We start from the raw sequence: 26,847 nt of genomic DNA on the forward strand, positions 1-26,847 counted from the left end.
AACAGCTTCTTTCGTGTCAAAGCCCAGAAACCTATTTTGTGGAAGAAAACTGCATAAGCAATTGAGCTCAACACAGGAGTGTAGTGAAAAAGGCATTTTAACAGATTATGTGACCTGTCCTCTAGATGATCATAATGTAAGGCACCGTAAAGCACCATACCTAACTAGTAGCATGCAAGTGGAGGCTGGTGGTCCATGTGATTTCAAATGAAAAAGCAATGGCCCTTGCAGTGTGAGATACGAGACAGTTTCTACCTTAAGATTTGGATCACATTGTAATAGAGTTTGAGGAAATGCATCTGCTAAGCCAAAATTAACTGACCTTTGCATGTCCAGTTGCAGATGAGTAGGAATCCACAATTTGTTCCATGCAGTTCCTTAAGAGAACAGGAATCTGAAAAAGCCGTGAAGTAGTTGGGTAAAAGGAAAAAGCATTTCAAAGCGGTTGCATAGTGAGCAGTAAGACAAAATGGAAACAAACTATTTTTGTTGTTAGATACAGGATGAATGCCAAATAAGCATTGAAAATATACACGATGTTCAGCTGGAAACGATTCAAACCGTGATATCAATATTGTGTTGATATTAAAACCAAATATGCTGTCTGGCGTGTTTCCATTATCTCAAATCTTCCATCCTTAAATGAAAAAGGTGACAAATTTTTGCTTTCCCTTTTCCAGATATATAAAGCAAAACTTTCTAGAAGAAAACTGGCAAACAAGCCTGCGTACTAATGCTGTTAGTGGGCATCCTGGCAATTCTGTCTCATTTAAAAATATTTATCAATGCTGATGAAGCAGAGGGCATGTGAAACTTCACATTTTTAATTAACTTATATTCTAACATCTTTCCATAAGTACAGTTACACAATGTTAGTCAATGGAGGATTTGGTCCAGGAATGAATTTGAGTTACACCCCTACCTCCTTTTTGCACACAAATAAATGAATGAGGGCCCTCGTTCCTATTAAGACTAATGTTTCTTTGTCAGTCCAATTTTTTTTTTCCTTTGGGGTTTCTACTTGTTATGACTTTGTTAGGTGAAAACTGAATGGTGTATGTTAATCAGCACAAGACATTTGGCTACTTGAGCTTTCGTAAATGTTTAGTTTCCCAGGATCCTTTGAACCTCACAGGGAACAGTTCTGCATCCTTATTAGAGACTGACAATTAAAGCTCTGTTTTCATATCAAAAGTAATCACGAAAAATTAGCTAGGGAGACCTTGGAATTCTGTGAGAGTTTCACTGTTTTGAGATGGCCAACTTTCCTTCATTTGCTTCAATCAGTATCAACTTGGGTTTCTTTTTATGTTTCCTACTGCCAGGGCAACTTATGAGCTGGCGTTGTGACAACTTAAAAGGATTATGCAATACCATGAAGATGTGATTAATACATTTTAGGCCACTGTAATCATATTCAGTTGCATAATTATGGCAGAGGTGCAAAAGTAAGCTAAACTAGGTTTTGAAGGCAATGCTATAAAAAACAAAGCAGTTTCAGTTTTCTAAGTTCCTTGTGAGAGGGAGGAAATACTATGCACATCGGCGGGAGCTGTGTTGCTTACAGATGTCGGAGATTCTGTGGATAACTTATAGGAAATGGATGGTTCTGTCCTAAATATTTTAATCTTTTTGTGCCAAGTTATAGGCTTTCACAGAAGTTAATCTGTTAGTGTCACACCACCTCTGTTACAGGTCTGAAAAACAAATCTGAGTGTTTCTTCCTCAGGCTCTGGTGGCATGGGAAACTGCTGCCCAAGTCTGTCACGAACGAGTGCTTTGGTTTCCTTTCAGTTCTTAGAATCTGCTCTGGTAGATTAGGAAACCAGTAATGGAAGTGGGGTGGATCATAACTGAATAGGTTGCATACGTGTTTGTTTAGGTCTGTAAAAATAAAGTAAAATCCCAAGCTGTTAGTGTTTCTGTCACAAACTGAAAAAATGAAATTAAACTGATATTAGAATATCACATTCCCTCTTCAAAAACTGATTTTTTAGTAGTGCTATTCCCACTTGCAGTCACATGAATATGGCTGTTGTGGACTATGCATATGGCTGTTTCAGAGCAAGGCTGAGGGTCCCCTTTGCCCCCTGGTATTCTCCCCACTTTTCTTGGTCTGCTGGGAAACCCTCAGACCTTTGGGAACGGGGAGACAGACCCATAATTTCTGTCTGTCCCCTGCCTTGCTTCTATGCCACAAATACTAGCAGGATTATCAGAAGACTTAAGGAAACAAACTTTTTATTCCAAACCCTTTATTTTATTGATGTTGATGATGGTTGCTTAGAATTATAAATTGGTATTTGATTTTGGGGAGAAAAAAAGAAATTCTTTGTTGCTAGGACTTGTAGCAGTCACGTCACAGAAATTGGCAGATCTGTGTATTTAAGGGATTTTACACTCTTAATTAAATGCAGTAGTAGTGTTTTGCCTTTTGAAATGCGACTTTTTTTTTTTCTTCTCCTACATACTTAGGGAACAAACATGCTGTCAAAATCCTTTAATGTATCCAACTATTTGAACATAAGAAACAACATCAAGCTGTTATTTGTTCTGTTGGAGTGTACTCCTATTTCCAATCTGAATCTTTTGTACCTAGTGATCTTAATTATATTTGAGCTGGAAGTAGTTTAACATTAAAAGGAATTACAGCAGATTAATCTGTAAACCTGCACAAATATCGCATTCCTTTGTATGGAGGTAAGCAGGGCACAGTGTGCATAATTGCGTATTGTTCTCTGTGTAGGTTGTGTGCGTAAGGCTGAGCAGTTCTTCGTGACAGCATCAATTATGGCACTGTCTCGTGTCTTGCAGTGGTCAGTTTTACATTAGGAAACATATGTTATTGCTTTCAGTAAGGTAATCTTATAATAAGAACAAGAAAGCAAAAAAAAAAAAAATTGAAAAACCCAACTTGCCCTGGAAACAGGAATTAGTTTACTAATTAGTGTATGAAAATACAGAGAAATCTTTTAAAGAATGTTTGCTGTAATATTTTTTTTCTAAAGTGATATAGCTTCAGGTCAATGTAAGAAGACCATTTATCTCAACCATCCAACCATCCATGACACTTATTTGTAACTGGAAAGACAAAAGAAAATCACTAAAAATTAATTAGAAGAGGTCTGTGTCTCCAGTCCTGATGCAAAACCATCACTGGAATCCAGTTGCACCAGTTTAGCGTCTCTCAGGGTGGCAGGAGAGCAGAGCCTCAGCAAATAAGTATGGTAGTTTGTACTAGTAAATACATCTCTTGACTCAAAGTATTGTTGAAGCGTAGTTGTCTGTGATTAAGGCCTTTTGGTTTGCTTGTGTTTCCAAGGCTGGTCATATGGCACTATTGAGCCCATTTAGGAGTATTTTGCCAGATGACAGGTAGAAAAAAGAAGTTTTAGGAGAAGAGCAAGCCATTCACATGCAGTCTGAGCTGCAGAAGATGTGTCTCTTGAACTACACTGGCTACCTGCTGGGCAGCTTCCATATAGATTTCCAGATGGAAGTTGGCTTGATGTTCATGCATCCGTTCATCTTGCATAAGCTGCTACCTCATTGCAACGGGTCTGGAAAAACTGTCGTAAATTTTGAATTTAGCATGTGTAGGTCTATCAGTAATGAAGCTTCTGGCAAGTCTCAAGAATTACCTGCATTTTGTGAGACTAATGCAGGTGTTGCCTGTGGGACTGGCTGACATGTTCTGACAGTTCTGGTTTTATCAGTGTCCCGTTGCCTCATGCCCTGTGAATTTGGAGCACTCTCTCTAGTGGAGCTTCTTGAATCACTGTAGTGAATGCTAGTGGTCACCGCAAGTGATCACAAGGCACCTAAACAGAAACATCCGTCTCAGAATTGAGGATGCCATAAATTAAATACAGATCAGTGACTAGTCATTGTAAGACAATTCTGGGGATTTAAAATAAAAGAAAATAAAAAAAGGGACAAAATTCTGGCTAATTTCAATGACAAAGCCTCCTACTGCCCTACTGTTAGCCATCGTCTGGAAACTGAACCCCCTTTTGGCACTGTAGGTGGTGTTCATGCTTTTTCATGGTTTTTTGTACCTTTTCTCCTAAAATAAAAGTACAGTACACACCAGGACTTTGCAGGGTTCCCCATATAATGGTGCCAATATATTTCCACCCTAATTTGCAGCACCTCTCTTATTACAGACTTTGGTTTCTTCTGAGCACAACTGCTGACTATGCCAAATTCAGATAGTTATTCTGTGAGGAGGACAAGGATCATCTAGCAAATAAATGGAGAACACAGTATTCAATTTGCTGGTGACCTTGAATTTGATCTCACTTCTACCCTTAACAGCCTAGTCAATCTCTGTCCTGTTTAACCCATGTCATCGTGCCTGGTATTTCATAGTCACTTCTGCAACTGCCTTTTCCTTGATACTGTATTATTTAAACCACTAAAAGAACGAACTAAAGAGTGAACAAGGAAAGAACTACTGTAAATTCTTCCTCACCTTTTCCTTAGCAGTGTCAGGAATGGCCACAAAGGTCTTTCCCAGTCTTTCTGTTCATTTTTTGTATTTGTCTGGGTAGAAACTGCAAGTTTGATTGATAATGCAATTTGCATCTTGAGGCATCACTGGAAATACAATGGCATGAAAGGCTACTCTGGCAGAGCGCACTTTTCCCCCGGGGCTGACTTTAGAAACTCATTGATGTCACTTCCTTCCTCAGTCAGCAAGTGAATTTTCACTAATTCTCAAGACCAGCTGTCCATGCTGTCAACAGAAAGTTATTAAAATTCCTTTAAAGTGAATCAAAATAGCCTAAAAACAAATGTACTGGGAAACAGGAAAGCATCAGTATTCAAAGTCCACAAACCTTTGAGCAAAATAGTGTTGATCTAACCAGAGATTTCAAACACTCTGCTTTCCTAGCAACTTGTATACCATTACAGAATGCTAACAACACATACTCCTTTAATCTTCCATTACCAGCAATCTATTTGGTTAAAATATTAGTTACAAGAATAATTTCTTTTTCTCCCAAAGATGAACTCAGTGAACAAGAATACATTTTGAGACATTTGCCCTAAAAGATAGTTGGGAGGTTAGCCAAAAAACCATAATTTTTGTATGTAGCAAATAAAAACACAACACAAGCATGCAGGAAATAATTATCATAAGAGACAGTCTCATAATATAGCCTAAAGCGATTATCTTTATCTGAATTACCTATAATGCTTTCATTGAGAAGAAGAGCATTCTCGGGGACAAGTAGGGAAGATCATTTTCCTTTAAACAGAATCTTTAGTCTTTATTTTAACACTTAAAATATTTTAACGTCATTTTAAAAATTCTATCTTGTGCCACACATACAGGTACAAAAAATTCTATTGAAATGGAATATCATTTCCAGTGCTGGAGGTGGCAGCCACTCACGCTAGGCAAGCTCCCATGACAGTTAATAGCGACACTGACAGGTTGTAAGTAGTGTCCCGTCATTATTACTTAAAAAAACCTCTGGGTACGTGTAGCCTAACTCAATAGGTGAGTGTGAAATTCCCGACTTTCCCCAGTACATGTGGATAGTCTCCAGTAGCAAAGGGAAGGTAATCAATACCAGCTGCCCTTTTGACAACTAGTGCATGAGGTCAGTGAATGAGGCAAAATTACTGTCCCTTTTGATCTAAAAGGAAAGATTAGGTTTGAGGTGTCACTGCTGCTAGGGTCCCAGACAGCTATAGAAAAGCAATGTTCTGTCTAGGCTTTGATCATGTCTTCAGGAGCAGGCTGAAGGACACTGCAGAAGGCCAGAATAAGGAAGCAAGACCATAATTCAACTCGCCACTTTGTGGATATTACCAGGATAGAATTTCTCCCTTGAGCCAGCTGGTGCCTATCCTCAGTCTTGACACAGACACGTAATTTTATTTTAGGGTAGAGGCAGAAGCTGCTTTTCTCCTCCAATTGCCAAATCCTGAGATGGATGTTACCAGCCTCTCAGGCACGTATTCATGCAGCACTACGTCTCACAACGTAAGATGCTTCATAGTACGTATTTGAAATTTGTTGTCTTCACTTTGAATGTTGTAATTTCTTGTGGGGTTCTGGGTTAAGAAGATTGGCTACCTATCTCAATCTTATTTTTTAACACATGTTTATTGAGAGGGGCTTGTCCCTTTTTTACTTTAGGTGGATTTCCATTTTGAAGTTTCAAGTAATTTGTACTTGTTAAATTCTGTTTCTTAACTATAAAATTTGATTTTTTTGTTTGCTGAATTCAGTGGGGTTTGTTCTGTGTGTACACGATAGTATTCTTTAAAATATGTACAAACTAATTTTCTTTCTTTTTCAGTGTCTGGAGAAACATTGCAACAACAGGTATTTAATCAGGTATTTTGACACTTTCATACTTCTTGTTACTTAATTTTTCATGTAGAAGAATTGTAACAATTAAAGGGGAGAACTCCACAGGACAGGCTAATGTTAACTATATAGGTGTGGCTAAAGATCACGTATCAGACAACTGCCTGTCTCTGCAGATGTGTGGAATTCACAAGAGTAGCCATCATTTTGATTTAAACCTAAGATTTGCCATTTAAGCAGTTTAATTCATCTACTTCTCAATGTGTTGATGGTGAGAATAAAGCCTAGAGGTAATTTGTTCATTGGTATCAAATTTTATAGCACAGAATTGTACTTTTAAAAAAGTAATATTTCTCCTGTTTGCTAGTATTCCTTTTAAAAAACAGAAGGCTATTGATATGAAATACATGCACAGCACATGTTAAGCACATTATCTTTTAGTGTTGTTTAGGTTTTCATTTCTACTATGAATTTTCATGGAGGCTTCACTAAACTGTGACATTGCTTGTGGAAGCATTTTCTGTTTGTATTACTGTATCAGTTAGGAGTGATTCAGAAAAAAAACCCAACCCTTTCTATATTGAAAGTTAGCATTTCAGCATCAAGCATATAGGAACTATAATGAAAAAAAATTTTCCCTAACCAGAAAGAGAGGAGGAAACCTAGAATTTGATTTCCTAAATTACATGCTCTTCCAGATTGAAAGGACTTGCCCGACTTGTACAGAAGCATCGTGATGCTTCTCATTCTTGGCTTCTTGTCATCTTACTGAATGCTGTTATCCAGATGGTATATAAATAGGTATCTGGATTGTTTGTGAGATTTATTTTGATAAGTCACTTAAAAAGCAGTCATTAAAATATTTGTATTCCAGCAATTACACACCCCTAAGCAGTCTTCCTTCCAAGCTATAAATTGAGGCATTGACGTCATTACATCACTGTTATCTATGAATTCATCATCTAGGTGGAGGACTAACTCACCAAGTGACTGACCACCTAAGGCAGCCTGGTTTGGGTCTAACAGCATTTCCCCTGCCGTGGCAGAGCACAGCACAGATGTCACTGTGTCACTTTCAGTGGCCTGAGCTGGCACTGCTCCTGATTGAGTAAGTCCATAAAGCAGAGGACCAGCTTAAGGGAAGCCTGGTCCTCTGACACCAAATAATATCGAGGGTTGTTACAACCTTCCCATTATCCTGAGAAATTGATGGGTGTATACATTCAGCCCAGAATATGGCATTACATAAGCATAGGGAAATCTTCGCTTTTTCTAAATAAGTGTAGAAATGTTTTGAAACTTAATGGTAATTCTGTGCTTTGGCTGAGAGTTTGTATCCTAAACCAAGTCTAATTAAGTTTTATAAACCAAACTGCATTTTAAAATTAGCCTGAGATGTCTTGCAAAGCCACTTTTGGCAGCCTTTGCTGGCCAGAAGGGGGGGCGGTTGTATTTTTAAAACACAACTTGAGGCTATATTGACAGGGCTGTGAATGGATGACTGGAGATCTAATTCTGCACATTTTCTGTGTGACAAAATCAGCTCTGTGGATGACATCGCCCTTTTCTGAGGAAGAGTGTGTTGTGCTAAAAAGGACATTTGTCGCAGTTGCAAAAGGTGGATCAGGTGCCATAGTTTGTGTTTGCAGTCCTGGTCTTTTCCTGCATGCCACTGCCTTGCCCTCCTCGAATTGCTCACCTGTTCTGTCTCTCTGCAGTTAACTTCAGAACAGCTGATTTTGCAGGAAAATTGCATTGTTTTGATATGTGGAGGGTGTTTCTAAATAAAACTGTAAAAAGTTGATTTGGGGACAAATGGTAGTTGTTCACTTTTAAATGGATACTAGTGAAGCTGGTGATGTCTCATTCCATACGAACCTCCTGTGGACTTCCAAGAAATGGGAGAATGTTTCAAATTAGAAATTGGTTTCATTTTAAAGTCTATAATTTAGGGCACAATTGCAGAGGCACTGCATATTTGATCTGTAGTAATGCTACTACCATAAAAAGATTTGAACAGGGTTTGATCCTCATGGAATATCTCCCATAGAAGGATTCTGTTTATCTTCAATACTGAACTTGAAATTTTATATGCGGGATAGGATACTTATCTGGCTTAAGATCCTGTAGTCCTTTAAGTCAGTGCAACAACACTGTGTTACACTGACTGCCAGAAATTTAAGTGAGAGAGAAGTGGCTCTGCAGAAGATAAATGATGTTACAACTTGACAGGCAGGAAATGTCTTGTTGAGAGGTGAGTGAAACAGAGAGGGGATGGGGAAATGCTGGAGCTGCCATCCTAGCGATCACCTGCTAGGTAAACCCCTCACTATCTGTGGGTATCTGGGACCTCTAACATCTTGATGACCACTGTTGTTTCTGTGCAGTTCCTAGCACTTTCTAAAACCTAAGCAAAGTTTGGTCACGTATGATATAGATAAAACACTAAGGTAGTATCTGCTTCCAGAAACCTTTGTCTACAGTTATCATCTTCACTGGTTCCTGTTCCCTTTGATCGTAAGGCATTTGCTTGTTTTCCTTGAGCACCTTTTTTGTCATTCATGTATATAGGTATGCATGTTCACTTAACAGCAGTGGTCATCTACAACTCTGCCTGAGCAGGGACATCCAGAAATGGTATGCACTCTGCTTTTCAATACCTGTTTTAACTACCTTTGCAACTTCAGGGTAAATCCTGGCACGGATGTACAGCCTGATTAGCTGTAGCATGTTAACTACTGCTAAGGGAAATGCAAGGCAACCAGAACAAACCCTGTGCTTCTAACTGTATAACTGTCTTGGCTAAAAAACACGTTACAGACTTGCCAATCAAAATGTGTCTGAAGGCAATCCTTTATGTTTCATCCTTACTCACACTCATCACACTCAGATTTGTCTGTGTTGTGGTCTTAATGTATACTCCTACATTTAGTTTTGCTCAGAAGCTCTGAAGGACTAACAAGAATACACTTCCATGCATTTAGAAGCTGAAGTTGTTTGCACAGACTTTCAGGTTAAAATTACAGCTGTTTTTGAGCTCAGACTTGAGCCTGTCCCTTCTGCAGTGAAGCTGCAGGTTGCATCAGGAAGCTGGTGAGAGTGTTCCACGATATCTGTCCCACTGTTCTGTCCCTGAGGAGCTCTTCCCTCAAGGCAGACTCTCTTGCAGTCTCTTCGTCTTTTGACATCTCTGTCAGGGAGTATTTCCCTTTCTGCACATGGGGTTGGGGAAGCAGTGACACACAAAGGACAGTGATGAAGCAATGTACTTGCTAGAGCTAGGCTTGGGCCGGGGGTAACTACAGCTCTGATGTACTGTCAGTATGTATGCGCCTTCTGCCGGAGTAACAAGGCGAAAGAAAACTCAAACCTTTATTAAATGACAGTGTAAGTTTTTTGCACAGACCATGTTGAGGAATGACTTACCACCTGAAGGATGCTTCAGATACACCCATGGTGTAATAAACCTATGATAATATCAGCAAAACCTTCATGGTTCAGTTTTCCTTGTGCACTGCTATAGTTTACTTCAGTACTCTCCTCTGTCCCCTGCTTTCTCTCACATGACCTAGCTAGGAAAAGTTCAGTCCATGTATGCCAGCTTCCAAGTGCTGCAACGTCATGTTATCTAATGGCATGTCCCTTGCTCCTGTTTTCCCAGTCTGGGGCCATATTCCTCAATGTTACTTACTTTGTTCCCCCAAAATTAGGAGTTTGAAAGTCTTCAAGAGACACAGGCATACAAGGCATATAGCCCACTAAACAAACTTTCACTTTCATGTGCTTCATAGAATCGCATAATGGCTGAGGTTGGAAGGCACCTCTGGAGATCATCTAGTCTAACCCTCTTACTCAAAGCAGGGCCAGCTAGAAGCAGGTTGCCTAGGATTGCATCCAGCTGGATTTTGAATACCTTCAAGAATGGAGACTCCCAACCTCTGGGCAACCTGTGCCAGTGCTCAATACTCACACCATAGAAAAGCATTTTCTTGTATTTAGATGGAATTCCTTGTGTTTCAGGTAGTGCTCACTGCCTCTTGTCCTGTCACTGAACACCACTGTGAGAGGAGTCTGGCTCCATTTACTTCACTCCCCCCCCTCCCCCCCTCAGGTATTTATATACATTGATAAGATCCCCCTGAGTCTTCTCTTCTCCAGGTTGAACAGCCCCAGCTTTTTCAACCACCGTTTGTATGTCAGAGACTCCTGTCAAATATCTTTGTGGCCCTTCACTGGACACACTCCAGTATGTCTATATCCATGTCCATTTATACACTGGACTTATTCCAGTATGTTCATGTCTCCTGTACTGGGAAATCCAAGACTAGACACAGCACTCCAGGTGTGTCTCACCAGAGCTGAGCAAAAGGGAAGGATCACCTCTCCTGATCTGCTGGAAATGCTTTGCCTAATGCAGCCCAGGAAGCTGTTGGTCTTTTTTGCCATGAGGACACATGCTGGCTCACAGCCAGCTTGTTCTCCAGGACCTGCAAGTCCTTTCCTACAAAGCCTCTTTCCAGCTGTCCAGCCCCAAGCCTATACTGATGCCTAGGGCTGTTCTTCCCCAGGTGCAGCACTTTGCATTCCCCTTTGTCAAATGTCATGAAGTTCCAGTTTACCCATTTCTCAAATCTGTTGAGGTCCCTCTGAATGGCAACATATCCTTCTGGTGTGTCAGCCACTCCTCCCAGTTTTGTGTTGTCTGCAGACTTGGTAAGGGTAAACTGTTTCATCATCCAGGTCAGTAATGAAGATGTGAAACAGTTTTGGACCCACTGTCGACCCTGTGGCACTAGTGATTGGCCTCCAGCTGGACTTTTTGCACAACCATTTGAGCCTAAGCAGCTCAGCCAGTTTTCAGTCCAACTCACTGAACACTTATCTAGTCTGTACTTTGTGAGGACATTATGGGAGACAGTGCCAAAACCCTTACTAAATTTGAGATAAACAACAAGAAGTACTCTCCCCTCACCCACCAAGCCAGTCATCTCATGGTACAGGCTATCAGACTGGTCAGGCATGATTTCCCCTTCATAAATCTATGCAGCACGAAGTCCAGCTGGAGGCCAGTCACCACCAGTGGAGTACCCCAGGCGTCACAGCTGAATAAAATACTGTTTAACTTCTTCATTACATACCAGGATGATGGGACTGAGAGTTCCCTCAGCAAGTTGTCAGAGGATTCAAAACTCAGGGGAGTAGCTGAGACATCAGATGGGTGTGCTGCCATTCAGAAAGACCTCAACAGGGTGGAGAAATGGACAAACAGGAACCTCATGAAGTTCAGCAAAGTGAAATCTACCTGGGGAAGCATAATCCCCTGCTCCATCATGCTCCCAGGAACTGAGGTGAAGCTGACCAGCCTGTAGTTTCCTTGATACTCCTACTAGCCCTCTTTGAAGACAGGAGTGTTATTTGCTTTTTCTAGTCCTCAGGAACATTCCCCCATCACCACAACCTTTCAAAAATAATCAAGAATAGGCTCACAGTGACACCCTCTAGCTCCCTCAGCACTTTTGGGCGCATCCCATCAGGTCTATGGACTTGTTTATCTCCAGTTTATTTAAAATTCCCTAACTTGATACTCCTTCACCAGGGAAAACCTTCCTTGCTCCAGAATTTCCCGTAAGTCTCAGGGGCATGGGATTGTTGAAGGCCAGTCTTACTAGTAAAGACCAAGGCAATGAAGGTATCAACTATCTCAGCCTTTCCATGTCATCTATCACCAAGTCCCTAGACCGTTCAGCAGTGGGTCCACGTTTTCCCTAGTCGTCTTTTTGCTGTGGGTAGACCTGTGGAAGCCTGGTTTTGTTGCCCTTCACATCCCTCCCAGGTGAGTTTTGGCTTTCCTAACCCTGCATGATCAGGGTTATTCTATATTCACCTGTCCCAGCTTCTATCTCTGTTAAGCTTTCTTTTTATGTTTAATTTTTTTCAGAAGCTACTTGTTTGCACATGCAGACCCCTGCTACCTTTGCTTGATTTCCTTCTCATGGGGATAAACCATTCTTGAGTTTGGAGGAGGTGATCCTCTGACTTCACCCAAATGTCCTGGCCCTCTCTCCTCTCCAAGGCCATATGCCATGAGTTTCCTCTAAGCAGGTCTCTGAACACCCTAAAGTCTGCTCTCCTGATGCCCAGGGCTGTGATCCTGCTTTCTGCCTTGTTCCCTCTTTTCAGGATCTTGAACTCTGCCTTCTCATGGCAAATACCACCACCCTGACATTCAAATCTCCAGCCAGTCCTTCCATGTTTGTAAGTGTGAGGTCCTGCAGCCAACCTCTCATTGTTAGCTCTTTGATCACATCCATTAGGAATTTTCCAGTAGTGCACTCCCCAAACCTGGATTGCTTGTGCTTTGCTGCTCCTCCAGCAGATACTCGGGTGGTTAAATTCCCCTCTGAAGACCGGTCTGCAAACGTGAGGCTTCTTCCCATTGTTTGCAGAAGACTTCATCTTCTACTTCTTCCTGATTAGGGGCTCTGTCACAGACACCCACCACAGTGTTGTTGGTCAGCCCTCTAGTCGTGACCCACATGCTCTCCACTTGTCTGTCTTGTCTTTCCAGAGGCAGAGCTCCATGTGTCCCCACTGCCCTCTGACTGAAAGGGTGACTCACTGCCTTGCTGTCCCAGCCTGCCCTTCCTGATGAGCCTGTACCCACTCACGACAGCTCTCTAATCCCATCAGCTGTCCCACCACATCTCTCTGACCCCAGTGAGACTGCATACAGGCCTCTCATTCCTCCTGTTTTCTCCCTGTCCAGTGTGCAATAGCATATGCACAGGCACTGTGGGGAGGCACCCAGCCATGCTGGTTTTCCAGAGAAGATGTGAGAGCTTCCCCATCATGCTGCCCTGTAGGTACTCACCCGTTTCCATGCATATGCTTGAGGTGGGCACCTCTGAGCCCTGTCTGGTTGATGAGATCCCTCCTGCTCCTCCTGCACATTTTGTTTACCAGTAAGTAGAAGTTGCATTTTTAAACGATTAATTTTTCATTCATTATGCAATATCTGATCAAATAGGAAAATCAGACAGGAAGACTTTTTCAGATTTGTTCTGCTCATAACATTTTCTTCCTTCCAGGTTGATCAGGGCTGCTCCTGAGAACATATTCTATCCCCTTCAAGTTCAGATAACCTAACAGTCCTTCACTAATTAAATAATACATAGTACTAAAGGTGGTGAATCTCAGAAAAACACAGGAGAGAAAGTATTATTCAAATAAGAACAGCAGACACTTTTATTTGACAACCTTTTCAGTAACCTTTTCGAGGAAACCATTTCTCAGACTGTATAGACAGAAACATACATGCAATGTCTGAAGATAAAAATGTCTTCAACTTTATGAAGAATGATTCTTCTTGTGAAAAAAACCCAAGTATTAGAGTATGCAACAGACTTAAGAAGACTGGATGTTCAACAGAAATACTAAAAGAAATGGTGTAAGGTTTGAGCAATGAAAGGCAGTACAGGCTGGGAAGTTGGGTTGCAGTCCTGATTCTCAGATTTCTGAGTGTCCCTTCTCCCTCTGTAAAATGGCAAGAGTTTTCTACCAGTGTTAATCAGAAATTAGGAATCACAATATTCACATGGGGTAGGCAATTATTATCTTTCCTTGTTTTGCAGACATGCAAAAATGAAGTGTGAAGGTCAAGAGACCTGCTCAAAGTTACACAAAACCAAACACTGTGGTTCTGGCCAGTGCACCTACCCTTAACCACGACACGTTCTTTCTCATTATTCCTCTGCTTCACGGAGGGGTGGCGTTTGAACTAGATAGTGTTTGGATGGCACACTGATCGTCTGTGACACCGCTTGCAGATTAGTGCATGCCAAGTGGATAGTTACACAGAAAAGCTGCTACAGAATAAACTAGGGTATTTTCTTTTACCTATGGTAAACATGATTTACCCCCTTGAGTGAAAATAGGGTACGCTACATTTCAGTCAGTGTGAGGAGGGAGTGTGCAGTGAATAATCCCTTTTGTAAATTCACAACCTGTTTTGTCCCACGGTAATTTATGAATGCAATCGATTCTCAAGTATTAATATTTTTTTGTAAAATTGAACACAGGAATTTGTTTAAAAGTGTATGAATGTAAGCAAACACAGATTTGAGATATTTGCCAATCTAGAGTGCATTATACATTTTATTTTTTATTTACTAATAAAGTTATCTAATTTGAATTAAATGCTAATTGTGATGGAGGGAAAAATGCTTTGAGACCGCTAGAGATCTTACTGTCTCTTCCAAAGCAATTTAGGGGAAACTGAATTCTTCATGCCTGAATATATATTAATATTCTTCAGTTGAACCTAGCTTCATTTGAAACTTTTCTTACTATTTCTGAAAGAGCAAGATGTCTTGTTTATGCTGGAAGATAAGTGTGTTTACCTGCAGACAGGATAGAAATGCTGTTTACCAGCAAAAAATCCCTGTGGATCTTACCACGGCCACTAATGTGAGAAATACTGCCATGTATGCAGAAGCACAGCGTTACATTGCAGACCTCTCTTCTCAGAGGGGACGGTGGGTCTTGTGGGGAAAGAGTACAGTTGTTTATCATCTTCAGTTTTACATTTCACTAGGTGTAAATGCCCTGGGTGCCCCAGGGAGACCTGTCCAGTTATGCTGCCAGGCCATCTCCCTTGGAGCCGAGGACAATTCCAGCCAGCTTTGACGCAGCTGTAAGATAAGAGTCCAGCAATGTGAAGGGTGGTGGCTGGTCAGAGGGGAAATTCTGTGCTTGCTGTGGAAAAGGCAGTTGTTGGTATCCCAGCTCCGTATCCATTTCAGGAGAGGGCAGAGGGCTGGCTGGCAAGCACAAATACAGGTGGTGAGCCACTGCATTGCGCACTGCTGCCAGTTGGGTACAGGCAGGAACTGGAAGTACTGGCCAGGGAGTGGTGGGATGGGGAAACATGACTGAAACTCCTCCAAAACTAGGCTACTACTTAGGTCGCCACTTGTAAGAGCATCTTGTCAAGCAGCTTGTTTGTAGCTTGACATTTACAGCTGAAGCAATTCCTTTAAAGTAATTGAGGGAAGGATTTGGTACTCAACTCAAAACCTTTTGGGCTTAGAATCACATTGTTTCCCTGTTCCCAAAACATGTGCATTTTGCCTCATTTTTATTCCAAATATCTTAATGGGCACCCAAGCTCCACATTTGGCTACTAAGAACAAACATCTTTAAGCAGCTGCATCTTCATTGTAGTTGAGGGTGAACAGGTTTAGAAGGAAACCGAAGTGCCTAAATTCCGCTCAAGTCCAGATCTGCGACAGCCTCTGCATGTTCATCACCTCACAGAGGAGGAGCTGAGCCTCTTAGGCTTGTTCTTCTGCAGGTACAGGGTGCCCTAGTGTTGGCAGGACTGATCTAGTCCAGGGACTTCTTGTCTCAGTGTGGTGGAAACCCAGAAACAGCCACCTTTCTGGGAAAGCTCACACCTGCCAGGTTGGACTGCATGAGGTACAGGTATGCCCGGCAGTCATCTTAAAACGGTGTTGGGATATCTGTGAAAACTTAAGTCAGTGATTCTCTTAAGTAGGGAAGTCTAGGTTCATTTTCTTCCTCCACCTACTCAAGCCTACAACTTCTGCTACCTGTGAGACCTGTGTCATATCTCTCCTGTATATAAAAGTGAAAGAGAGAGACTGAGGCTCATCCATTGTCTGGTGGGGACAGCAGTCCCTGGAAAAGAGGGGCCAGAGTTTCAGTCCCAGCATGCAGCATTACTTAACCTCCGGGTTTAATGCCCAGGAGTTAGATCACCCTCCCAGGAAATACGTCTCCTCATGCAGGTGGGGCGGTGGGGACTGGGGCTCCCCTGTGCAGGGTGAGTGTTGATCAGCAGGTGCCAAGACATGGTCCCTAATACCTTAGGATAAAGAGATATTGGCATCTAGCCTCAGGTATCAGCCCTTGTCTTTAGAGAGGAAAATAGATGTTGTTTAAAATAGGAAATGTGCTCAAAAATGCCTGCCTGGCTTGCGTTGTGAACATGCGAGAGGCATTATTTATTTTCTTTTTCATAAAATGACTGTGTATATGAAATATCATGCACTTGGAAGTAACGATTTTGAGAACTGCATTTGTCAACAGAGGGAATGGTTTAGGTTATTTGACTTGCTTCTGTGCTTTAAGTTATAAGAAAGTAGGGATGTTAACTTTATTTAATGAACTCAAGTAAGAGACCAATATGTAATATGCAGAGATTACCTGAAAGTGTCATCTTCAGATTTAAGCTCCCTGTATACACATAATAAACCTGCTAGTCAGTGAAACCTGAGAGTTTTTTTCTAACTTTACTCTTCATAACACAAGTATTGTGTGCTTAGTTTGAGTCCATTTTGAATTTCAGGTTAAGCTGCTTTTTCATATGGCTCTGTTCAGTACAGAAATAAGATTGAGTGCTGATGAAGATCTCTGACCATTGACTGCAGTGGCTGACTTAGGTTTTATTAACAGATTACACAGAGAGGAGGAGGGCTGGGCTCAAAATTAAATGCTGTTTAAACATACTGGTTTACCTATACCCAAAATGAGTGCAACTGCATAGGAAGGAGGTTGGGCTAAATATGGCCCAGCGTTAAGTGGTCCGTGATCTGAAAGTTGCCTTTTATTAGCAGCGCAGCTTAGCTGCACATCTAGAGCCAAGCACCCTGTGCAGACTAGGTGCAGGCTCTGTCCAAACACAGGCTGTCTGGGCTGCAATGGCTCTGTGCTTATTCACAAGTCTGTGAGCTATACTGCAAAGAGCCAGCCCCATGAAGCTATTGTCAGGAAGCTGGAGAAGCAGTATCAGCATTGCACTATCCAGAAGCCAATTTGTCATTACCATCGATAGACATTGATGATGATTTCTTTATTAGTAGGAAGGGGTGGGGTGCTTGTTTTTATTTCCAATACTTCATTGTAGTAGTCTTGGTGGATCTTTAATCTGTCGTACAAACTTACATGTTGCTAAGCTTCTGCTAATAATAGCACTTTATTGGTATTTTTTCTATTAAGCACGCCCTGATCGTTCTTATCCTTCCCATTCTGAGCGTGTTTTGGAGAAACCCAATGTTTTGACTGTGAAGGCGGAAACAGGAGGGAGTTAATTCCGGATTTGAACAAGAATTGGCAAGTAAAATTAGAGATTAATTTCCTTCATCCAGGTTGCTGACCATATGAATCAGCTTGTGGAAGTGGCTTGTGCAGCCTGTCTTGCCTCATTAGCATGGGTGACTTCGTGCTTTCTGTAGATGAAGGCAGGGGGCAGGGAGAGGAGAGAAGCCTTGTGCAAAGCCAGGAGTCGTGTATCTGTGAGGGTCTTGGACAAAGACAAATGGGTTCCTCCTGTCCCCTTATTAAATGGGGACAGGACTCCTGCTATAACCCTGATAATGTTACTGTTTATCTTACCGCATTGGGCCTCCTTGCCACTTTCCTGGGTTGTTCTCCTCCAAAACCAGCTCTGGATTGGTGCTGTCCTTTCAAATTTTTCCACACCAGCTCATTCACTGACATTTGGCCACACCACATAAAAAGAAAAAAGTCTCTTTCCCTCTGTCCTTCTCTTCTTTACTTGCTTTGTCTGTACCCTTGCCATAACTTCAAGCCATCCTGCAAACTTTCTACTAACAGATTGAAGGGGAGTGGTCACTGATTCACAAAGTTGTGTTTTGAAAAGCAGTATTTAATGGTAACTGTTAATTAAAATTTAGCTGCAGTGGGGTTTTTCCTTACTATGATCAGTTATTCTGATTTGTGTCTGGCTCAGTGTTCGAAAGGACTTCCCTTGAACCTGATTGTATTTCAGCTACAAAGTTTACCTCTTAGTCTCTGCAGGAAGCTCTGAGCATCTCATATTCTAATTTCTTTTTTCTTTTTTCCCCTCCAACTAATTTAGTAATCTTAGAGATGCTTGGTACAAGTATATGTGTTTCAGGGTTATGTAGCTCACAGGAAAATGTAGTTTCTGTTATAGTAAGGTTTTGCCTGTCAGGATTGATGGCTCCACATACAAAATATTCCTAGATCTTAATCCAGAGAAAAGACAAGCTTGCTGCTGTTTTTTGGGTTTTTAAGAACTCTGAGGACAGAAAGAACTATGAAAGTTCAAAGCACAGTTGTTTCATTCTTCCTCTTCCATAATGGAATTGTGTTTGAGCCACAAGGTATCTCTGACAGAATTACCTCTGCTAAACTTGCAGTTTTCACAAGGAATACATATGTCAACTCTGGGTTGTGAGGAATGTAGCAGTGGTGATTTTCCCTGAATAAATTAAATAAGCAAAAAATAAATGACTCCACTGGGAGGCGAGAGGTTAGTGGTGCCTATCTCTGGAAGTAGCTGTTTTAAGCACAAAAGATAAATCAAGAGGTTTGTCTCCACTGCACAGAAGGTGAAGCACCTCATCAGCAGATATTTCCTGTCACTCGTGGCCAGCCTGGATAGTTTCTCCATTGGGAGCTCCCGCAGGGATTTGTTTAGCTGGCTGACATTACGCTACACAGCTGCTATGATACGAGAAAGTTGGGAGCATATTTACATGTCGGCTCAGGTAACATACTAGTGGAGGAGTCTGGCTGTTCTGAATTACGCTTTGCAAACAGTCCTCTGGCACAAAAAAGTTAAGGATAATCCCTGCTCTTGGCAGACTTAAGAAAACTTGTACATACATGTGTAAGTATAGTTTTACATGTTTTTACAGCTAAAGTGAGGTAGTAATAGCTCCAGGCTTCACTGGCTTGCTGAATCATAGAAATGTTTAAGTTGAAAAAGACCTTTAAGATCATCAAATCCAGCCTAATACTCCCAATTCCACCACTAAACCATGTCCCCAAGTGCCACTTCTACATGTCTTTTAAATACCTCCAGGGATGGTGACTCAACTACTTCCCTGGGCAGCCTGTTCCGATGCTCGACAACACTTTGGTGAAGAAATTTTTCCTAATACCCAATCTAAACCTGCCCTGGGGTAACTTGAGGCCTTTTTCTTTTGTCCTGTTGCTTCTTACTTGGGAGAAGAGACCAACACCCATCTGTCTGCATCCTCCTTTCAAGTAGCTGTAAAGAGTGAGAAGGTCTCCCCTCAGCCTCCTCTGCTCCAGATCAAACAACCCCAGTTCCCTCAGCCGCTCCTCATATAACTTGTGTTCTGGATCCTTCACCAGCTTTGTTGTCCTTCTCTGGAGACACTCAGCACCTCAATGTCCCTCTTGAAGTGAGGTGCCCCAAACTGAATACAGTATTTGAGGTGCAGCCTCACCAGTGCCGAGTACAGGCGGACAATGACTTCCCTATTCCTGCTGGCCACACTGTCTCTAATACAAGCCAGGATGCTGATGGCCACCTTGGCCCCCTGGGCACACTGCTGGCTCATGTCCAGCTGGCTGTTAACCAGCACCCCCAGGTCCTTTCCCACCAGGCAGCTTTCCAGCCACTCTTCCCCAGGCCTGTAGAGTTCATGGGGGTGCTGTGACCCATGTGCAGGACCCAGCACTGCTGCTTGTTGCACCTCATGCAGTTGGCCTCAGCCCATCAATCCAGCCTGTCCAGATCCCTCTGCAGAGCCTTCCTGCCCTCCGGCAGATCAACACTTCCATCCAAAAGTGATGAAGATAGCAGTAGTCATGCAAACTTTTCCTCGTATTTCAGCTGCCTCATATTTCAATTCTGCGCCATGTGCCACAGTTGTGGATCTCTACTGAAGAAATCCTTCTGTTTCAATTATGTGAAAAACTTGATGTTTTTAGCAAATGAGGTTTAGGCTGAAACTATATATAACCTTTTCCAAGACTCATACATACCTACAATCCAAGTAAGAGGATCTTTGTTTTATAGCCCTCCAGTATTCAAGCTACCTTCATCTAAATACCTAAATTAAGAAACTGATCTCCTGAGCTCCCTGATCAATGTAGAATCAGAAACTGAATCGGAAAATGAACCTTATGTTAGAAGACCCTTTATCTGTCTGCTTTTTACAGACAGGTCCTAGGTAAACAGGTAAGGTCTTGACATTTTATGATTATAATACAATCCTCACATAAGAAGCAATGCACAGTAAAATAAAGTGTCTAGTGCTCTCAGTTCATGCTGAACTTTGGCACTGCCAAACATGTCTAGTACCAAAGGACTGGGATGTAAGCAAAGTCACAGTATACTCCAAGCATATATTTCAAACTCCTGTCATTTCATCATTAGGCGCCTTTGCTGCTTCTCATGGGCAAGTTTCTGTAAGTACTGCAGAACCCCAGCCTGGCTTGATCAAAAACCACAAATGCTCTGTCCTTCTAAATAATTGTTTTTCATAAGTTTCATCAGCAAAAAATATTTCAACCCGTTCTTGTCTTAAGCAATTACATTTTTATCATCTTTGAATAGCCGTGTGTTTGCAGAGCACTCATATTAGCTATTTAGAATAATAGTGCTGAGAGGGTCCCCAGGGCCCTGAAACCTTCAGCAGTCAAGTGCCAGCCACAGTAAAAAGCAGAGCACTGTAGGCTCCCAGGTGATTCATTCAGTTGCTGCTAAGAAGCATCCTAGAGGACTATTTCAGGAAGCATGTTTTAGGACAGAAGACATGTTAGCTAGATGTTGAGAACCAAACCACACATTACTGATACTTACAATGTAGTTATTTGGCAGCCCAGCAAAGCATAATAAGACAGAGTATTTCTTTCCTTCACTATTATTTGTCCTACATTTCCTGTTGGCCTTATTTAATTTTATTATAATTGTTAGTAAAAATTAAGATCCTGCACTAAAGCATTTAGAAAACACAACACTGCAGGCCTGTAAATCTTTGTAAATCAGCCTGGAATTTCATTCTTTCCAATACATCATTATCTCTTCGCATGGCAAGTTGCTCTAATTGCAAACTATCTAGATGAGATCCCACCCATGCATAGTAAAACCACCACAAAGCATAACTGGATGAGTCTTAACCGTTCTTGGCAGTAGTCAATCTCTCCTACCCCAGTGGCTTGTGGAGGTATTAAAGGAAAGGAGAGATTCAGTGTGTTTAAAAGAAGGTATTGGCTACTTATTTTTACAGTGAGGAGGAATCCTTTTGTGGATGGGGAGGAGAAGGGAATCTCCAGTAATAAAAATGTCAAAACAAATCCACGAACCTCTTAATGACTCAGAAATGCCCTTTGTTTCAGCAGCTTCACTGAGTTGTCTGCCAGTAGCCAAACACCACACTAACAGTTACATTCCTTTTTCCCTTGTATTTAAACTAATTTTTAAATCTGTCTTCCGTTTCTGCCTAGCTGAAGGGAGACAGAGGGAATATGCCTACTCTTCTAAATTGGGCTCATGGCCATTTTTTTACTACCTTTCAAATGTTTTAATACGAATGGAGAGCAAAGCACTCTGCATAATTCTTGGCAAGAGTGCAACACTTGACTCTCTTTAGAAAACCATGAGTAGCCATCGCTGCACTTGGGACACTTGGATCAAGGAGTTTGATAAGGACTTTTTGCATGGGAGGATCTGGATCCAGAGTTAGTGATTGATGTGCGTGCTGCCTGTTGTTGGTGTATGTTCAGACATTTTCCAAAATAATCGGGCTCAGCAGATTGTGGGGTGGACTGTTAGGAACATAGCTATAAAAGACAAGGTTTTTTAAAAAATGTTTATTACTTTTTCAGGTTTCTTGTTTTCCTGTTCCCGCTGTGAAAAAAATCAACATAACATGGAGATGTTCAGATCTTTAAAGTGTTATAAAATGGGCATTGAAAAGTCACTGGCAACAAGAGGAAGCCAAAGGCGGCACCTCACTTTGTGTAAACCTAGTATCATAAAACATGAAAATCCTTTCAGAGTGTGTGGCTTTCAGGTGTGTCACATACACAAGAGTGGTAGCAGCTAAATATGCCAGATTGTCAGGTGATTTTCCTTAAGAAATATAGCAGCACTATCTATTCAACAATTTCTGTTAATTTCCCATGAAAACTTCCTAGTTAAACATTTCTTATAAAAAGTAAAACTTGATTCATCCCTTCATTCATCTCACCTTTACTACCTACTAACCCAGTTACTCAGGCAAACGTATAGGAAGATTTGATGTCTTTTTTTTTTTTTTTTTTTTTTTTTGAGTTGGAAAACTTCCATGGCAATGTAACAGCCATTTACACCTTTCAAAATTATCACTATCCATTCTTATCCTTACATGGTGGAAGTTACCGCCAGCATTGACTGCAAGCACACTGTCCCTTGTGGAGCTTATAGTAACATTTACTAGCCAATACTGTTGTATTCACAATGGGATATGTGTCTCAATGAGAAGGGGAAGAGGAGAGGGGAAGCAGCTAATAGTATTGTACATACCTAGGTCTTCTTTTTGTTGTCAGAACTTCCTGTGTAATTTTTTTTCCCCTAGGTCTTTTTTTTTTTTTCCTTCTTCTTCTTCTTCTGTATGGGACTTTTTTTTCCTGATACATTCTTTCTTCTTTTGACTCATCTCACTTGGAGAGAGCCCCTTTCAAGTGAGTCCCACTGTGCATATGCTGTTCCTTCAGGGTGTTACCTGAAATTTCTCTGAATAGTTCTGCCCATCCTTCTCAGAAATCTTTAATTCCATGAAAAATCCTTCAGTAGCAGTTCCTACAGCTGAATTAACAGTTTCTGAGACTGAAAGGCAATCCTTTTCTGGAATCTCCTTGGGTTGGTCCTAGATCCCAGGCAGACTGTTTGAAATGGAATAAAATCAAGGCCACACACCTTTCAGTCTGTCCTTTTCCCTCCTGGCCTGGTGGAACCAAGGCATCATCCACTAGTTCAGGATTGCAGGCTGAATCCAGAAGGCTGAACTTTCCTCTGAAGTGTAGGTCTCATTTTAGTGGCTTTAGTTTGAAATACAGGTGGTTTAAGTGTCTTTGCACTGAAATACCTCCTGAAATAGACGGCTAAATTCAGATTACATACCATAGGAAGTCATGAGATACTGCTGTGCTCTCGAATCTTCTCTGCATTGGGGAACACCAGTGCAGTCACATACCACTGAAAACTGTCTTCTAAATACAAAATTCTCCAGAGCTGCACCAATGAGTTTACAATCTTTGGTTACTTTAGCATTGTAGTATAACTTTATCCCTACTTCTGTTGAGCCTGGTATTCTGTGTATCCCATATTTTTCATTTTCACCTTTTTCAGTTCCAGGTGTTCCTTTTAAGATCAAAGCATTTAATTTTTATTTATAAGTCTGCAGTTCTGCAGTAGCACTTGTAAGTTGCCATTCACTGTGATGCTGAAATTCCCATTAGGCTGATAGTCATCCCCTGTTTTACTATTAGTACTGCTTTCTGTTATTACACACTAGCTATGCTCCTGAATTCTTCCCGTCCTAGAGCAGAAGCGATAAATCTCTAGGGACTTTTGGTTTGTTTGTTTTAAAGAATGAAATATTAGATAACAGAATTAAAGAAACAAATTATATTAGAAAAAAAGGACCACGTCAAATTGAAAGAGTTCAAGTATCCTTTTGCATCTTTAAAAACACCAACATGCCCTCTCTCACAGATGTACAAGTCCTTCATGGCTCTGTTCTTTTATTTGCTTTCACCAATACAAAAATAATTTTACTCAGTCCAGTGAAAACAAAGACCTGGTTGTCAGCAGTTTGCAGCAATACAGACAGAATAGCCTGATCCCCCAGCTTTGTTTTTGTCATTGGAAATTATTACACTGCAAGATAGGCTAACTTTTCTTGGAACTGCTTGTTTTTCTGTAGGCTTTATTTCAAATGGGAATTCAAATTGTGTTCCATGCGTTACCATTACTTACATTATTCCTCTGAATTTTAACAGCCTTGAGTCAGCCTATGAACTTTCCCATCCCCCCAAATCCACACTTATGGTCTGCCAGTCCACAAATCAACTTTCCAGTAAATGTTTAATCAGTTTATGGCAGAAGAGTCTTTTTGTGTAGGTTTCCAAAAAAGTTAGATTTAACGAAAGCAGTCAGACAGTCTGTGCATGTGTGTCCATCTAACCATTTGGCTAGCTGATATTTGCAACAGGATGTTTAAATACCTGTTGACCAGCATCCCCCCCTCTCCAGAAGTGTCGTGAAAATAGGCAGTTGTGTAGATGTCCCAATGCAGCAGGCTTGCCTACTGACAGAAAAAAAAATCTACAAGCCTTAGTAGACACACAAGGATCCACTTGGGAATGAGAGAGCAGAAATACCCAGACTGCAAGAAACCCTTCAGTCAGCTTGCATGGTACAAGACCCTGAAGAATTTGACAGCAAAACACAAATCTGCGCTTTGCTGTTTCTGCAGCCTGTGGATTGCACAGTAGCCGGGGACATTGAAAGAGATGTTTGGGAGGAAAGTCTCATCTTTTCACATTCTTTGCAGGGTCACTAGTTGATGTTTAGTGAGTTGATGTCATTAATGTTGATGTTTAAATAAGTCAGGTGGAAGAGGCTCTAGAGGCACCTGTTTTGCTGTATCAGCTGTGAAGACAGCTGGCTCAGGTGCAGGCCTGTGTTGCAAACACCTGTATGTACATGCGATCCAACACGTCCCACTTCCATGGTCTGTCTATAGAGGGGCAGGAATAGGACCTTTTTGGAGGGAGGCTTTCATCCGTCACTGTACCCCACTCAGACCTACTGATGTCAGTGGGAGCCCTAGGTTTGTCCCTTGCCACCACTGGGGGACAAGGCCTGCTCAAAGTCACAGCACTGGAAGCAGATCCAGGAGTGGTTGGCATGACTGCTGGCACGCTCCAGAGGGCTGTTAGTGGCCGTGCAACTCAGCCGGTGCTGTGGCGGGGGGAAATGTCTTTGGTAGAGAGAAGCACCTGCCCACCCCTACCAGGACTGTCAACCTCCTTGTGTGAACCTCTGCTGATTTCTTGAAAGCTAAGATGTAAGCTATTTATTTTTGTAAGAAGACTTACTGTGCGCTAACAGGTAAGCTTCAGAAGCATGTATTTCAGTAATTAGCCCAGCTTGTTGCTGAATCAGATGTATGCATCAAGTGGTTCAAAAAAGACTGTACTACTAACTGTGGCTTGGTCAAGAGCGTGCACTGCCATCCTTGCTGCTATTGCAGTGTGAATGGGCTGGGGTGGGCTGTGGCTGCGTTTTAAGCTCTTCTCCTCTCCATGTTTGCAGGATTTCACACTCCCACCTCTAGGGATGCCAAGGAGAGCAGCATGGAGAAGGAGCACTCCTCCTGGCCTCAGTAAGCACAAGATGGCCATCCCAGGTGGCACACACTGGCGGGTCAAGGCTAACCCTTTTGGTGTGGTGGCTGCCTCCTTAGTGAGCCAACTGTCTGGCCAGCAGAAGATAAGCGAGCCACCTCTCAGCCAGTTCAGAGGGGTGTATTTACCTCCTCCACCACACCCTTTAAACAAGACGTTAGTCAAAGGTGGCAAGTGGAAGGATGTGGACAGCACCCAGGAAAAGCGCAGGTCCTTCCTGCATGACTTCTGCAAGAAACACAACAGCAGAAAGAAGTTGCAATCCCACCTTGTGCACCTGGTGTCAAGAATTTATGTTGAGGACAGACACAAGGTCCTGTACTGTGAAGTGCCAAAAGCGGGTTGCTCCAATTGGAAAAGGGTCCTTATGGTGCTCAATGGACTCGCTGCTTCAGCACACAACATTTCCCATGATGATGTGCACTATGGAAAGCATCTAAGGAAACTGGACAGTTATGATCTAAAAGAGATATACACACGCTTGAACACATACACCAAGACTATATTTGTACGTGATCCTATGGAAAGACTGGTGTCTGCCTTCAGGGATAAGTTTGAACATCCAAACAGCTATTATCACCCAGTATTTGGAAAGGCAATAATTAAGAAGTATAGACATAACGCAAATGAAGAGGCATTGAAAACAGGATCAGGAGTCAAGTTCAAGGAGTTTATCCAGTATCTATTAGATTCCCATCGCCCAGTAGGAATGGATATTCATTGGGAGCAAGTCAGTAAGCTCTGCTATCCCTGCCTCATCAACTATGATTTTATAGGAAAGTTTGAAACCCTGGAAGAAGATGCCAACTACTTTTTGCAGCTGGTAGGTGCTCCAGACAAGCTGAAGTTTCCTAAATTCAAAGACAGACACTCCTCTGATGAGAGAACAAGTGCAGAAGTAGTGAGGCAATACCTAAAGGAATTGTCTGAGGAGGAGAGACAGCTGACCTACGATTTCTATTACTTAGATTACTTAATGTTCAATTATACATCACCAGCCGTATAGCAGAGAATAGCTTCAGGCTTCTATTAGATATTAATCATTTTGGGATTCAAAACAACTACTTTGATATTAGCCCTGAAAGGAAACAAAGTTACTGCTAAGTGGAGTTGTCTTGACTTAGTGGGGATTTTATAAGCTTGAGTGATATCACTTGACATTAAATTATAGGAAAATGCACAAAAAAAAGACCTGTAAACAGCATAAATTGCACTAAAATGCCTGAAAAAGCTGCTTTTACCATTATGGGTTATACTGTGGAAGTGGTAGCGCAGCCAGCTGTTGCATTAGCTTACCTAAT

The 26,847-nt window shown here is 41.7% G+C and overlaps 1 protein-coding gene across 7 annotated transcripts in view; it reads left to right on the forward strand.

The window, feature by feature from the left end:
* The window catches only part of CHST9 (carbohydrate sulfotransferase 9), a gene marked incomplete at its 3' end in the record, with an annotated part of 115,050 nt that extends 88,498 nt beyond the window's left edge, over positions 1–26,552 (forward strand). For 6 of the 7 annotated variants that reach the window (XM_080382030.1, XM_080382031.1, XM_080382032.1 and 3 more), the window contains 2 exons: positions 6,318–6,355; positions 25,455–26,552. In XM_080382030.1, the coding sequence (XP_080238156.1) occupies positions 6,318–6,355; positions 25,455–26,552 (1,136 nt within the window). Of the gene's footprint in view, positions 12,162–25,454 lie in introns of all 7 variants that reach the window. The other variant, XM_080382036.1, reaches the window with a different exon arrangement.
* Positions 26,553–26,847: the final 295 nt, after the last annotated feature.

This window comes from Falco punctatus (genome assembly GCF_963210335.1).
Source record: "Falco punctatus genome assembly, chromosome: 3".
NCBI lineage: Eukaryota > Metazoa > Chordata > Aves > Falconiformes > Falconidae > Falco > Falco punctatus.